Genomic DNA, 15,070 nt, shown 5'->3' with positions numbered 1-15,070 from the left:
AGACAGACAGACAGACAGAGAGATAGACAGATAGAGAGATAGACAGATAGATAGATAGATAGATAGATAGATAGATAGATAGATAGATAGATAGATAGATAGATAGATAGATAGATAGATAGATAGATAGAGGACTCATATTTTAGCTGGAAGCAACAGTTAAAACACCTTAATGATGGATTTGTTTCTTACAAACACACTGCTTTTCACTTTACAAGACATGATGGACTGGAGTGGTGTGGATTACTTGTGGATTATTGTGATGTTTTTATCAGCTGTTTGGACTCTCATTCTGACGGCACCCATTCACTGCAGAGGATCCATTGGTGAGCAGGTGATGTAATGCTACATTTCTCAGAATTCACATCCAGAATTCACCCAAATTCTTTGGTCATTTATACTTGTGGCGTCACAAAAACATAATGCAATATCACTCCGAAATGTAAAAGACTTTACTGATGAGTTAAGAGGACATGTTAATAATTTCCTTACCGATAGTGGGGTCATGATCCTCTGGAAATCTGTGACTTATAAACTGCATGATGATGGCTGTAATACAAAGAGAACAAGACAAGCAGAGTTCTTACATAATTGTGGTACCATGAAATTCAATGAGAAGAGTGTAAACATCTCCCCCTTCTCCCTCATGTGCAGCAAACACACCCTGCTGTCGGCATGTATTTGCTCTGTATGCGCTCTCTGCTCTGTTCCCATGGAGACGGTGATATAAAGAGAGAATATCAGTCACCCTAAAGAACCTTCTGCAGTGCACTCGAACAATGAGATCCTCACCAGGTGACCTCCGCTCATCTCCTAGGCAACAGACTCCTGGAGGGGAAGGAAGTTGCTAGGCACCTGCGCCTTCGTAACGACCAGACTGAAGCACTGAGCCAACACCCACATTTGTATTGTCTGCCCGCCTGTGACTGTACGTCTAAGGCTGTGAAACCAGCCCACTGTCTGACCACAATAAAGGGCTACAGTCAGTGAAAGAAAACCACTAAAATCTGGTACAAGGGTCAATCGCACAAAATTATTTCATGCCAAAATCAAAGAAAGAAATTTAGGAATTAAAATTTTAGTTGAAGGAAAGTCTATTTAAAGAGACAGTTCACCCAATAATGAACATTTTGTCATCATTTACTCGCCCTCAAGAATTTCCAAAACTGTTGACCACAAAAGAAGATAATGTGAAGAATGTTGCTAACCAAACAGTTGATGTTAGCCATCGACTTCCATAATATTTTTTGTTTTGTTTTTTTGTTTTCAACAGAAGGTTTGAAAAAAACCTTGAGGGTGAGTAAATGATAACAGAATCTTCATTTTTGGGTGAACTATCCCTTTAAGGACTTTTTGCACTGTCATTATTTTCAATTGTTTTAAAATTAAGCATATTTAACCACCACAAATTAACGGGCAAATGGATACTGGACATTTTTTTCCCCATCATCAATGGCCAAGTTTAGCCCACAGCCCTGTTTTGGGGCCTTTTTCCAGTAGACACAGAAACATTTAAGCTTTTAAGAGCCTCTAAAAAAGACACAGGAAAAACATCAAGGCAATATAATGGATATTTGAGACTGAGGTTGCTTTCAAATAAAATTCTGAAATTAGATTTTTAATTTTCCTAAATGTTAATGTTCCTAAACATAGTTTTTAGGCTTCATTGCCTTTATGGGGAAAAAATACATTCTTACAGAGGAAAGTGTTGATAAAAATTGCTCCTAGCCACAGACAAGGATTTAAGCATTATGAAGTGACTTTCTAGCAGCTCCCTGTTTAAATGACTGCTGATTACATTTGGAAAAACTTACAAGACTTTTAGGGAAACAATCATATTTTTGTTAATACTTTCTGAGAACTGCTTATTCTTACTTAGAACAACACCGACTAATAGAGCTGAAACCATTAGTCAACATTATCGTCAACGTCAACAATAAAAAATTGGCAACAAATATTTTTGTTGTCGAATAGTCGTGTCTCGTGTGATCTAATGACCTAATGTAAGAGCCAGCAATAACGAGGTTTGACCAGTGTGGCACTGCAGTGCAAGACTGTCATTCAGCTCTCCCGGATGAAATCCAATAGAAGAAGATACAGAAGTTTAGAGAGCAAACAGCCGAATGGCATTATAATGAAGGTGTAAATAAAGGCTGCATGCGCGCTTTCCTCTCAATAATGAAATAAACACAACAAAAATGACAGCGGTGAGAAAGCAGCAGTTAAGAAAGCATCTAATTATAGCAATGTGGATATGTTTGCACAAGCTCTGCAGTTCAGCACTCCATTAAAGTCCAGTCACATCATGTTTATTTAGCGCTTTATACTAGGCATGGGCGGTTTCATTACCGGTTTCAAGGTATACCGCGGTTTGAAAATGTCACGGTTTCAAAACCACTAATATTTTCCGTTATACCGTTCCTGCAGTATGCGCTGTTTATCATGTCTCCTCAAAGACTGAAAGTGTAGGAATCCCTCAGGTTGAGTGCAGTGTAGAGAGTAACACAACCCTCCTCCTCCTCCTGTTGGTGCGAGCGAGCGAGCGAGCGAGCGGTCACGTGTGTGTAGGATGGATGAACTTAAGGAGCTGCCCCTGGAATTTACGCGATTGGCAACCGGACGTTTTTTATCTTATTGCAGCTCGTCTATGTTCTGGACTTGCACAAACTGCGTTGCAATGCAATCGTTTTCCAAAATGTCATTTATGTGAAAATATGAAGTCTGTAAATGCCAGTTAACACAGGCCAGAGACGCTGAAGACGGACCCAAAGAGAAAAATACTGTAGCAGGCAGATCACTCACTGTTCATGATGCACGAACTATTGGAAGAAAATCCTCAATATTGATTTGGGGGTTTATATGAATGTGTTTCTGAGGGGAACTGACTGTCTTCAGAAAAGTTTACGTGGCATTTTCTTTTAATCTCGTCTCTTTATAATTCATATTAAAGCAGTGTTTCAGCGCAGCTGCTTTGTTTACAGCGGTAAGCAAGGAAATACTGTATCTGATGTTCCAGAAGCGCCTCCTGCTGTCAGAGAGTGAATCTGCATCTCATTCAGAGCTTCTGCTGCTTGCTTCGATCAGGCATGTAGTATAATTTCACAAAGCTAGTCAGAACATTCTGTTTTTGCTTCAAATTGGGTTATACATATACATTTTATGTATATGAATTATATAACTAAAATTAAATAACTAATTACAGATTTAGGTTAAATAAAGATTTTTTAAAGATCTTTATAGGAAACAAATCAAAGAAAAAATAAACAAATTCTACTGTTCCTAATATTCTGTGTTGTTCAAAAACAAAATATATTGTGTTCAGCTGAATTTTTTTTTTTTTTTTACCCAGTCATTTAAAAATAACACATTTTAGAGCTGTAACGACAATACCGTGATACTGTGAAACCGTGATATTTTTGCTTAAGGTTATCATACCGTCAAAATCTCATACCGGCCCAGGCCTACTTTATACAATAGATTGATTTAAAGCAAAAAGTTTCACAGTATTTCACATGAAAAAAAAAACAGTGTCAGTGTCGCTTTCAGTTAGATTTACAACTAGATTTTCTGTTATAAAGCATCTCTCATGTGGAACTATCTAATGATAAAATCTTTTTATTAGTGAATGCAAAAATCCAAAACATATTATTACATTAAAGTGATAGTTTGGTTTGCAGAGATTAAAGCTTGATCTAACTGAGGACTGTTTCGATTATTGTAACATTATACGGTATTTTAAGAGAGATTATGTTGTGAATAAAATTTTTATCCAAAAATGAAATGTCTTATTATTTACCTGTATTTTGTTTTATAACAATATGACTTAAAAAAAAGATGTTAGGCAGAATGTTGTGTCACTTTTTCATATAGCTAATTAAATGGTGACTGTAAATGTCTCTCGTCTGTCATCACATTTTGTGTGCCAAATATACTGTATTTATTTGTATTGTAAAACATAATTGTAATTAGGTTTGCAAAGGGGTGGAAAATGTCCAGTAAATTTCCGGAAACTTTCCAAAAATCCCTGGAATATTCCAAAAAATCCTGGAAAGTATCCAAAATTTCTGGAATATTTCCGAAATTTACTGGAAAATTTCCACCTTTTTGCAACCCTAATTGTAATTACATAATATGAATACAATTTTCAAAAACTGAAGTGATTACTATATTTTATTTATTTGTTATAATATTTATAAAACTCGACATTTTAACTATTTGCAAAAGCTAAATAAAATTATCAAAGTCTGTCGATTTAATCAGTGATAACTTTGGCAATTAGTCGATTAATCGAAATAATCATTTGTTGCAGTCCTGCCGACTAATATTTATATTTCTTATAGCTGCAAGAAATTAAAATTGACCCTATCAATTTGGTAAATGCATGTTATACCATCCAATAAACGATTCATCCATGTCTGGGTTAAAACCTTGTAGTGAACAATGAAAATGAAATAATTAGATCTTCTGTTGACAATGACAGATGCTGACTTGGGAATGGCAACCAATAAAACCAAGAAAGCAACATCAGCAGCAGAGAGAAGTAACAGAGAAAAAGAGAGAGAGAGAGAGAGAACTACGTTACTCACCACTTTTGCCCACACCTCCCTCTCCTAACATCACCAATTTGTACTCGCGGGAGTAACCCCCTGTGCTCCGCGAGGACTCCATCCAAATAACTGAAACAAGACACAAGCAAAAACCTGAACTATTCAAAATAGTTTTAAAAACTTAAATTTAAAAGAATGATTGACAGAAAGACAGACAGACAGACAGACTGATTGATGGACGGACGAATAGATGGATGGATAGATAAATGAGCAGACAGACAGATGGACAGACAGATGGAGAGTTAGACAGATAGACAGACAAACAGACAGACAGATAGATAGACAGACAGACAGACTGACTGATTGACGAATGGATGGACAGATGGATGAATGGCTGAGCAAACAGACAGTTGGACAGTCAGATGGAGAGTTAGACAGATAGACGGACGGACGGACGGACAGACAAACAGAAAGACAGACAGACAGATTGACGGACGGACGGACAGATGAATGGATGGATGGATAAATGAGCAGACAGACAGATGGACAGACAGATGGAGAGTTAGACAGATAGACAGATAGATAGACAGACAGACAGACAGACAGACAGACAGACAGATAGACAGACAGACACTGACTGATTGACGAATGGACGGACAGATGGATGAATGGATGAGCAAACAGACAGTTGGACAGTCAGATGGAGAGTTAGACAGATAGATGGACGGACGGACAGACAGACAGAAAGACAGACAGACATTGATGGACGGACGGAGGGATGAATGGAGGGATGGATGGATAAATGAGCAGACAGACAGATGGACAGACAGATGGAGAGTTAGACAGATAGACAGATAGATAGACAGACAGACAGACAGATAGATAGACAGACAGACACTGACTGATTGACGAATGGACGGACAGATGGATGAATGGATGAGCAAACAGACAGCTGGACAGTCAGATGGAGAGTTAGACAGATAGATAGACAGATAGACGGACGGACGGACGGACAGAGAGATAGATAGAGATAGATAGATAGATAGATAGATAGATAGATAGATAGATAGATACATAGATAGATAGATAGATAGATAGATAGATAGATCTCTTGATTCCACAGCTGCACCGCTGCATGAATGCAGGCCTGTAGCGGAACACAGCAGAATGTGACTGACTGCACCCAGAAAAGCAGCACTTGTCGAGGCTGTGTTTGACACCAGAGCTTCAGTTTGATGGAGAAGAGGAAATTAGTCATTCTGTCGAGCTATTCATGTGACAAAGCGAAGCATCCACGAGGTGGGTGTTACATTAACCACGGTCAATAATAGATTCTCTGCTAGTGTACCCCTGTCTGGTGTATTTTTCCATTGTCATTGACTGTGATGCTGCATTAGTTACTTCAGAGCAGCCCATCTACGTGATTAGACAATGGAACTGTCACGGTTCATGGGTCCGGACGGTCTTTCTGCGTCTTGTCATGTGCTTGTATGTGCGTACGTCACTCGTTAGTGGTTGCAGCTGGTGCTCAATCAGAGCGTGCCAGCTGCAACTCGTTAGCGAGCCCTTTATAGGCCACTCCGTTCAATGTGTGTTTGTCGGTTCGTTATTCTCATGTTCCTGTCTCCCTGTCAGTTCTCTGTTTCCAGTTCTCGCTCAGTCAGGGTACGGATCTTCAGCCTTCTCCTTGGTTTGGTCCAACGCAGTGGTTGAAGGGATTCTCTGTGGAGCTCTGATTCCGACCAGGACCCGAGGATTATCTCTGTGTCTCCGTTATTGTGATTACTGAATAAACCTTACCTTTGCACTCGCACTTGGATCCTGACTCTTCTCTGCCGTGACAGGAACAACACAGCTGTTTTGAGCAGCTCTGTTTAATTATGTTTTGTGTGTGTGTGTGTGTATCTGGGTGCATGTTTATGAGGACACAAATTTGTATAATAACATGGGTATGACAGGTATTACAACGAGAAGGTGATTTATGAGGACATTTTCAGTGTCCCCGTAATTCAAAAGGCTTATAAATAATTCAGAATGAGTTTTTTTGAAAATCTAAAAATGCAGAAAGTCTCCTGTGAGGGGTAGGTTTAGGGTAGGGTTAGTGTAAGGCAATAGAAAATACGGTCTGTACAGTATAAAAACCATTACGCCTATGGAGAGTCCCCATAAACCATAAAAACAACCCTGTGTGTGTGTGTGTGTGTGTGTGTGTGCACACGCGTGCGCGTGTGTGTTATGTGCAGCTCCCCTCAATCTCATTTTATACTGTATATGAATATAATTTTAATAGAAATATTAATTGAGTTTGTTTGCGATTTTGTGTTCCTATCATAATTGTTTGTTATCTTTTATGGGATAATAATTATTATCTCTTTTATGGTCCATGGTTTGTTAGTTTCTAATAAACGACTTAGCAATTTATTATAAAATAAATACCAAATGGCTTAAATTATTCTACAGCCTCTATTACTGTCAATTTCCAAAGTCATGAGAAACATAAATTCAGCCAAGTGAGTCCAAAATGTCGATGGTATAGTGTACATTCTGTTGATCCTTTTCTACAGTGCATATTGGTTTTATATAATTTATTATAAATATGTACAAACAATTTATAGTATTTGTTAACTTCATGCTTATAATTCATGCTTATTATAAATCTGCAAAAATAAAAGCTTTAAACTGGATTTACACATCACATCATTTGGCTGCAAAAACTACAAGGTTGCAACAATGATATCACAGAAAACTGAGAAAATAAAGCAGCTAATATAACATTTACTTTGACCTTCGCAATCAACTTTTCCTGAAGGTTAAGTCTGTCCCTTTAATGACCATTTGTTGTAAGCAGTTCAAAGTACTGTAAAATCATAATCAAACAGTGTCTAAAGCTTTCCTAATATGTGTTAGGCCTATACCTTTGCCAAGACTCCACACTTTTACTGTAGGCTAGCCTCGATATTACCGATAGTAACTGTGGTATGTTGGTGGAAACATATGGTTATTATGTTCAAAAGCGCATTCTTTTAATATTAAGGCCTTGAGTCATTGAGTGGCAACTGCACCTCGAAACCACTGTCTTAAACATGTCGAAAAGGAGTACTTGCATGACCTCAAGAAAAAGTATTTTAAACCACCCAAAGATGAATAGAAGTGCATTATTATTTCATGACCGAGTCTGAAATGAACAGACCAACAGAACTAGATTAACTGCAATGAAATCATAGTTTGTGATATTAATAGACCGAACGCGTCGACGACTTGCAGTGAGTTTATCTCTGAGAATACATCAAAACGTATATGTATATGACTAATTTTATTAGTTATATTAACAAAAACCATGCGAAAGTTTTAACACTCATCGATGTGAATGACTAGGCTTGTTTATGAAGCGACAGAGTTGCATTACAACAAACACTTGAATCGGTCAAATAAAATAAACTAGAGAAACATAGTTGCCGCCGCGGTTACAGTCATGCTTTAAAAAGTGTGATTCTGTACATGATAAAGCCATGGGTAGAAGCCCACTGAGTTACTTGGAGGCTTACCTGTGTCACAGGATCTCTGTCTCCATTGGGACTTCTGTATCGATGCAAATTATGTTTAAATATTTGATGTTAGAAAATTCCTGCCATACAATTCTCACTGTAAACATACAAAGCCATGAAGGACTGAGCTCAGACGGGTCCTAAAGCCCGCAGGGTTACATTCGGGCCATGGACAAATACTGTATATTAGCACGGTAACGCAAGTTATAGAATGCAATATAAATATAATAAACACTTTTTAATAAATGCTAACTAAATACATTTGATAATGATAATAAATACCTTTACATAGTTAAATCACATATAGCTAGCTACTACAGTTATTGTTGTTACTGTAAAATTCTAATAAGTTACGTAAAGAAAGAAATACAAAAAAAAGAAAAAGAAATATATAGAGAAATATAAGATAGAATATTGTATATAGCTACTGAAGCTTTCTGAATCTTCTTTATCTTGTATTTGTTTCTGATGACTAAAATACTGTTGGTACCATGTAGGCTACAGTCATGAGCAGCGTTGGGGGTAACGCATTACAAGTAACGCGAGTTACGTAATCAGATTACTTTTTAAAAGTAACTAGTAAAGTAACGCATTACTTTTTAATTTACAAGAGAATATCTGAGTTACTTTTTCAAATAAGTAACGCCAGTTACTTTTTCTTTCCAATGTATTGACTGACAGCTCTCCTGTCCCCATGTTGAGAGAAACCAGATGTTACTGTAGTTCTATAATAAATATGAATATGCATTAATTCATCTCACTCACACAAAAAACACAGATTCAGTATTCCTCAAAATGAATAAAAATAATGCATAATATATATTGACGCAAACCTGCAATAATTAAATGTTAAACAACACTAATATGCTTTATGTATTTAATCCCATTCTATTAACAATGTCTTTGCTTCTGGCCTTCGATGAGTCAGTTCAAGCGTACTAATAAGCAAAAATTACTCTAGACAAACATTCGTGTGTGTTTGTTTATTGCTGAAGTGTGTTGAAATGTCTTCTTCTGCATTCTACTGTACAGACGTAAATGTACTTTCCCTTCAGCCTGAGGCTTATTCATTTCACTTTTGGTGTGAAAGGCTTTTATATTTGCCAAAAATATAACTTTTTTATTTTAAAAACAAACAAGCAAGCCCTGTACGGATTTTAAAAATAACGCAAAAGTAACGTAACGCATTACTTTCCATAAAAAGTAACTAAGTAACGTAATTAGTTACTTTTTTTATGGAGTAACGCAATATTGTAATGCATTACTTTTAAAAGTAACTTTCCCCAACACTGGTCATGATACAATGATTACAGAATTCACGTAGCCTGCCTACTGAACGTAGTTTTGTGTAATTCTTGCGACTCTGGAGCCCCCTACAGTTAAGTGAGTGGAATTCACTGTCGTAATACACGTGCATTTGTTGCTGCCGTAAAGCAGTCCGCTCGTTTCACGGGATTTCGTACCCGCGCACCAAAACGTAGGCTGCTGATTTGAGGCCTGCTTACTTTATAGGTAGCATTTGCGCAGAAAAAGGTACCTCACAAAAGGGATTTTGGACAGACTTATGAGGCAGCATAAAGGTTTAATGATCTACTCCAAAACAGAGGGAGCTTTGGTGATAAAAATGAATAATTATTTACTACAGTACTATTTTCGCGCTAGAAAAAGTTGGTCAAAAAATTTACACACAAGCTTACCACCAACCACAACTTTAAGATGTTATTTTTATTTTTTAGTTAGTGGAATTGAACACATGGTTGTGGGATATCAGAGGCAGCAAAGGATACATCTATGCCGCCTTCAAAAACCAATCAGATGAAGGCATCTCAGAGGACAGGAAGTGAAGCTAACAAGATTTGAAGGGGAGCATGGGAAAGAAACAGAAGCCATTTGCCTTATTACAGTCAGTGTACCTTCAGAATGATTCTGAAATTGATATTTCAAGGTAAAAAATGTATTTGCTTTAAGTGTACTTCATAAATAGCATGTATTGCCATGGTACTTGTCCAAAAAACATGGTAATACTTTTTGTTAGTGCAGTTTTCTTGTAATGTAACCACAGTGGCCAATTGTGCAAACAGCCACAATGTTCAGACTGTGTCATAAGAACTTACCAACTAGCAAGTCTTACGGATTTCAGAGTAGACAACCTACAGTTTTATGTATCTGACTAAAAAAAAGTTATGACCTAGATGACTAACTTCTAAGACTAGTCTAAACAGCTTATGGAACCAGCCACAATTCTGCTTCTGCCTCTACTTTTTTTTGGGGGGGGGGGTTGTGGGGATCTGTCACCTTATAATGGAAAATTTGTGGTTGGAAAATTGAGCAAAATAAGGGGTGAGTAGGTGACAGATTACAACTCAAGTTATAACTTGATTTTAATTCAACTTCAGAGCAGAGAAAGAAGGGAAGGTCTGATCTAGTGTATCAGTTTTTATTTTATTTGCACGTTCATTGTGTTAACAACTTCAACATACAGTACAAGTCAGCATTAGTGTAACATACTGTATTTAGCATAAACTCACAGCAGTATGCAGATAACTTGCCCTCAAAAGCATTACAGTTCACACTCTATGTTAGATGTCCCTGAAGATCATATAGTGAAATGAGCAGTATTAAGCTGGGTATGTAAAGTACATGTTATTCACTGTACTTACATTATACATAGACAACTTGCTTTTACTTACAAATATTGAAAAGGCCATGTAACAGCATGAATCACACTACAGTTGTGGTGAACTAACACTGTTTATCATCTAGGTACAGTGGTTTAAGGGACACCTAAAATAAAGTTGAATCACTAACTTAATTCCACCTTAACCATATCAATATTGCGGTATCCAAATTGACTAATATATTTATTACAGTAATTTTCTGCTCAGCTCATTTTCGTCTTTGTTCAGCTTTCAATGTTTCTGTACAACACACAACAGCAAAAAACTGAGGGATTGTAGGGACCAGTGGCAGAGAGAGAAAAAAAGGGGCAGATAGCACTCCAAAAGAGGAGGTTTACACAAAAAGAAACCATTTCCATTCCAGGTAAAACAGTTAGATACAAGAAGAGCAGAAAGTGCTGCTGCCCACCAGTGCATTGGAACAAACACTCATTTACAATTGGTTATATTCATCTTTATGTCTATAGTTATTGATATAAAACAAGCTTTTATGCCAGAAAGATCAAAAAAGTTCCAAGTAACACAAGGAGCCGAGGGTTAAAATAAAGAAAAACACACATGTATCATTTCACTTAGGTTGCATTGTGTAGTTTGGGTTGCTGTTTTTACAAAAGTGGGTTTTTCTGTCATTTAAACCACTAAAAACTGTAATATATACACCAGTTTTGAAGCAGAAATTTGAATAGTCATTGCATGCAGGGTTAAAAACATTATAGAGGGTGGAAGAGTTACTTTTCTGTTGAAAATGTATAGAGTGAAATTGCAAGACGATGGGTTTCTTAATTTTCTTCAAAATGTGATTGGAATGTGATTCATTTTTGCTAATAAACAATGGTTAATCTCATTATGTGGCCTTAATGACTCACAATGAGCTTGACTGCAGATATCATGGAGAGACCGCTGGGGCTTAATTTACTGCTATATTAATTTCACATGTTAAATATGAAGTATCTATAATGAGCCAGTCGATATCTTTTTCCTCCTCTCACCCTCCCACTTTCTGCCTTATTAACTAAATATGCACTCACTGGCACTGGGAATAGAGCATGTAATCTGCCTCAGGGGCTGTGGGCACCGAATTACATCATTGGGAACACATCCACACGCACATGGCATGCCTTCAAACATAGACTCAAAGGCCTGTCTAAAGCTGCATGGTCACCAACGTACCAGAAAACATTGGTCCATCTACTTTGGTTAGTTTTCGACAGCTGCCGCTGGCTAATGGTTACTGTCTCATGCCAAATACTACCTTTGATATAGTCAGTTATTAGTTCTATCATAGTTATTAGGGTTTTGATATACATATATATATATTTTTTATTTTGAACACAAATCATAAAAATAAATACAGTACTCTACGAAAGTGCAAAAATTGGTCTGAATCTGCATATATCTATAATTCATAGAATAGAGGATAGACGGGCTTAGAGCCAAACTTATTGAAGTAAATAAGCTAGGGGGGCTAGTTATTTCCAAGACACCATTTGTAAGTAAAAAGTTCAAATGTATATTTGGCGATATTCAATTGTACTATGAAAAAAGAAACTGAAGAGTACCAGTGTTACGGCCTATAATACATTATGTACATTGTGACCAAAGATGTTAAGAATTAGTTGTATTAAGTGTGGCCTTAAAAACATGTTTGATGGCAATAGAAACTGTGATGTTAGGTACAGTACATGTAAAATGTACAAATTTGACAATACGTAAATATACTAATATCTGTCACATTTGGCTTTTACTGTTGTTTTATCAGTGTTTCCCTCCAACGTTTTTAACCAAACCTTCCCTGATCTCTATGCTATGGTATAGCACAGCAACTGGGTCAAAACATCCTTTGCAGTACAATGGAAATGTGCATAGATATGCCTAAAGGAAAACAAAATGTAATTTAAATCAATGAATAGTAGATATGTTGAGATACGCCGACAACACATAGGTCATAGAAGTGCTTTGTCCAAGTCATCAAGACGGAGAAATGAACAGTAATGTATAAGTACAGCTACAAATAAATAAAGCAGCTACAGCATAAAAACAGGGAAAGTGTAGACTGTCTTTACTTTATGGAACATCAGAGTGTTTTCATGAATCAAATTCATTTTTAATCCTGAGCTGACGGTCTCTAATTTTCATTTGGTGGTCGTCTGAAAACTGCCTTAACATCAGGTTTTGTTTAACTGGCATTTGGAGTTTTATTTTCTCCAGAGAATTTTCATCTCAATTTCAGCGTCATTAAAAGATTAAGCATTACATTTTAGCTGGATATGAATAATAGCCATATTTCAACCTTGTCTTCTGTGGTAAATATTAGCATGTTAGCAAAAATGCCAGTTTATATATCACTTTTCATCCATTTTTATCCTACACTATCAAAACATTCACCCCATTTTCTTAAAAAGTGGACTTTAAAACTCATTTTTTCATACAACCCTCCTTCATCCTAAAAATAAAAGTATCTCACTAGCTGTAGCATGCGGCTAATTGAAAGTAGTGTATGTATACTGTGAATATGCCGGTATACTGGTAAAAGGCTCTGAGGATACTGTGGTATAACTCTCATATGGGTATAATTCTCTTATAATTGACTTTAGTGTTATTTAATCAGAGCCAAAAACCACACTGACGTGGTTATTTTTGCTTTTTTTCCTCTTGTTTTTTTTTTTTTTTGCTATTACGTATGAGTCTATTTTGCTGCGAGTTCATTAGAGAACATTCTAAGTGTCTTTTCCTGGACTTACGTCCTGACACACATACTTATCCTCTCATACACCTATCTGTACAGGGAAAAGGAGAGACTGTTAAATGGGCTTCTTTCTATAGAGGGGCTGACAGGAAGGAAGGAATACATTTTGCTTTCCCCATGTGTTTGCCAGACACTAGTACTCCATAAGGTTATGCCACTTGGCAATCTGCCGCCTTGGGTTGTCACAGACTTCCCTCCAGTGAGTCACCCCTGATGGGATGGGGCTCTGACCACCCAGAACCAGGCGACCCACGACCTCATTCTTCGTGGTGCGGTCAAAATCAATGACCAGAAACTCCACAGAGATGTCCGGCATTAGCTCAGCGGGAACATCGTAGATAAATGATTCATTGAAAACGGGATTGAGTGTGCATTTCTTCACATGCGTCTTCTTCTTGGCTATGCGCTTGCGGCCGTAGAAGACATTCACTTTAACATAAGGGTCTGTGGGTGGAGAAGGAAATAAAGATATTGGAATTTGTCAAGTTTTTGGCACCATAAATAGGATTAGGGATGCACGATAAATCGCATGCGATATTTAACGCGCATCTTGTCAGAAAGCCGGTTCTGTAATCAGCGGTAAATCTCCATCACATGCGGGCTTTCACATTGAGCAGCATTAACTACACAGAGCCATTGTTCACTGACGAGCTGAGAAAAAAACCGCGCGAATATGAACGTGGTTTTGCGCAGCTCGTTAAATATGCGCGTTAAATATTGCATGCGATTTATCGTGCAGTCCTAAATAGGATAATTCGAATATCTATATATTTGTGTATGTGTGGTGTGTACTTACTGCCTGACAGGCCAGTGATGTCCATGGTTGGCAGGTGTTTGGCCTTAAGGACTACCACATTAAGCCTGTGAGTAACAGGCTGGTAGGACAGAGAGACCAGCAGCTCCCCACGACTTTCACACTACGGAGAAACAGAACAGAAATTGAGCACAAGAAATAGGACACAAATGTTTATAGGCATACACAAAAGTATATCAGATGAATAAATATGGACATGATGTTGAGCCATCTTGTAAGTGATAACAGCACTGATATAGAAGCCTTGTCCCAATGGCTCATGATACTAAGCCTCAAGGTGATGATACATGGGGCAACTTTTTTGAGCAATGTTGCTTGGGCACTTTCCCATTGAGAATGGGCAACAAATTTTGATACTTTAGATCAGTCAGGTGTCTCACCTGGTTGCCTGTTGACGGCAACATCGCTCAAAAAGTTGTCCCGTGTATCATCAACTTCAGAGTCTGTCCAAAAGTAAGGTAAGCCTGGCACAATCATCCATGCTTCCTAAAGCAGTACAAACAAGGGGAACAATACCCATCACCTAGTGCTGTAGTCGAGACCAGCTATTTCAAGTCTGAGTCCAGGTAGAGACCTGAGTAAATTGAGTCAAGGCCCAAGTATACCAAGTTTTTTTATGCACAGTTGTATGCGTAGCCTTTCAAATTATAGTCCATTTGAGGTGTATGCGATTGCAGGCGATCTACACATGCCCTCTAGATAGCTTCATTTTTTTCTGCACTATTTTTCTCCAGAAGTTA

General features: G+C 37.5%; 2 protein-coding genes across 3 annotated transcripts in view; both read right to left on the bottom strand.

Annotated features, from left to right (window-relative positions):
- LOC107563922 (GTP-binding protein Rit1-like) overlaps positions 1-8,217 on the bottom strand; it is a 22,993-nt gene extending 14,776 nt beyond the window's left edge. For both annotated transcript variants that reach the window (XM_016248908.1, XM_016248907.1), the window contains exons 1-3: positions 8,093-8,217; positions 4,587-4,676; positions 493-549 (exon numbers count right to left, since the gene is read on the bottom strand). In XM_016248908.1, coding sequence (XP_016104394.1) covers positions 493-549; positions 4,587-4,668 — 139 coding nt within the window. In that variant the 5' untranslated portion in view covers positions 4,669-4,676; positions 8,093-8,217. The remainder of the gene's footprint in view (positions 1-492; positions 550-4,586; positions 4,677-8,092) is intronic.
- A 3,876-nt stretch (positions 8,218-12,093) lies between these two features.
- Positions 12,094-14,460, bottom strand: LOC107563921 (synaptotagmin-11-like). The gene is made up of 2 exons (XM_016248906.1): positions 14,313-14,460; positions 12,094-13,960 (listed from the first exon to the last, which is right to left on the bottom strand). Exons 1-2 carry the CDS (start codon positions 14,335-14,337, stop codon positions 13,650-13,652), a joined length of 336 nt encoding a protein of 111 aa, XP_016104392.1. The 5' UTR covers positions 14,338-14,460; the 3' UTR covers positions 12,094-13,649.
- Positions 14,461-15,070: the final 610 nt, after the last annotated feature.

The sequence above is a fragment of the Sinocyclocheilus grahami genome, unplaced genomic scaffold, assembly GCF_001515645.1.
Source record: "Sinocyclocheilus grahami isolate Dianchi unplaced genomic scaffold, SAMN03320097.WGS_v1.1 scaffold898.1, whole genome shotgun sequence".
NCBI lineage: Eukaryota > Metazoa > Chordata > Actinopteri > Cypriniformes > Cyprinidae > Sinocyclocheilus > Sinocyclocheilus grahami.
This window is presented reverse-complemented; position numbering and strand designations above follow the sequence as displayed.

Bases quoted from the DNA above. Each gene is read 5' to 3' on its own strand.
- LOC107563921 (XM_016248906.1), bottom strand. From the start codon at position 14,337: ATGGACATCACTGGCCTGTCAGGCA. The intron at 13,961-14,312 runs GTAAGTACACAC...CTCCACCCACAG, and splicing joins CATCACTGGCCTGTCAGGCA to ACCCTTATGTTAAAGTGAAT.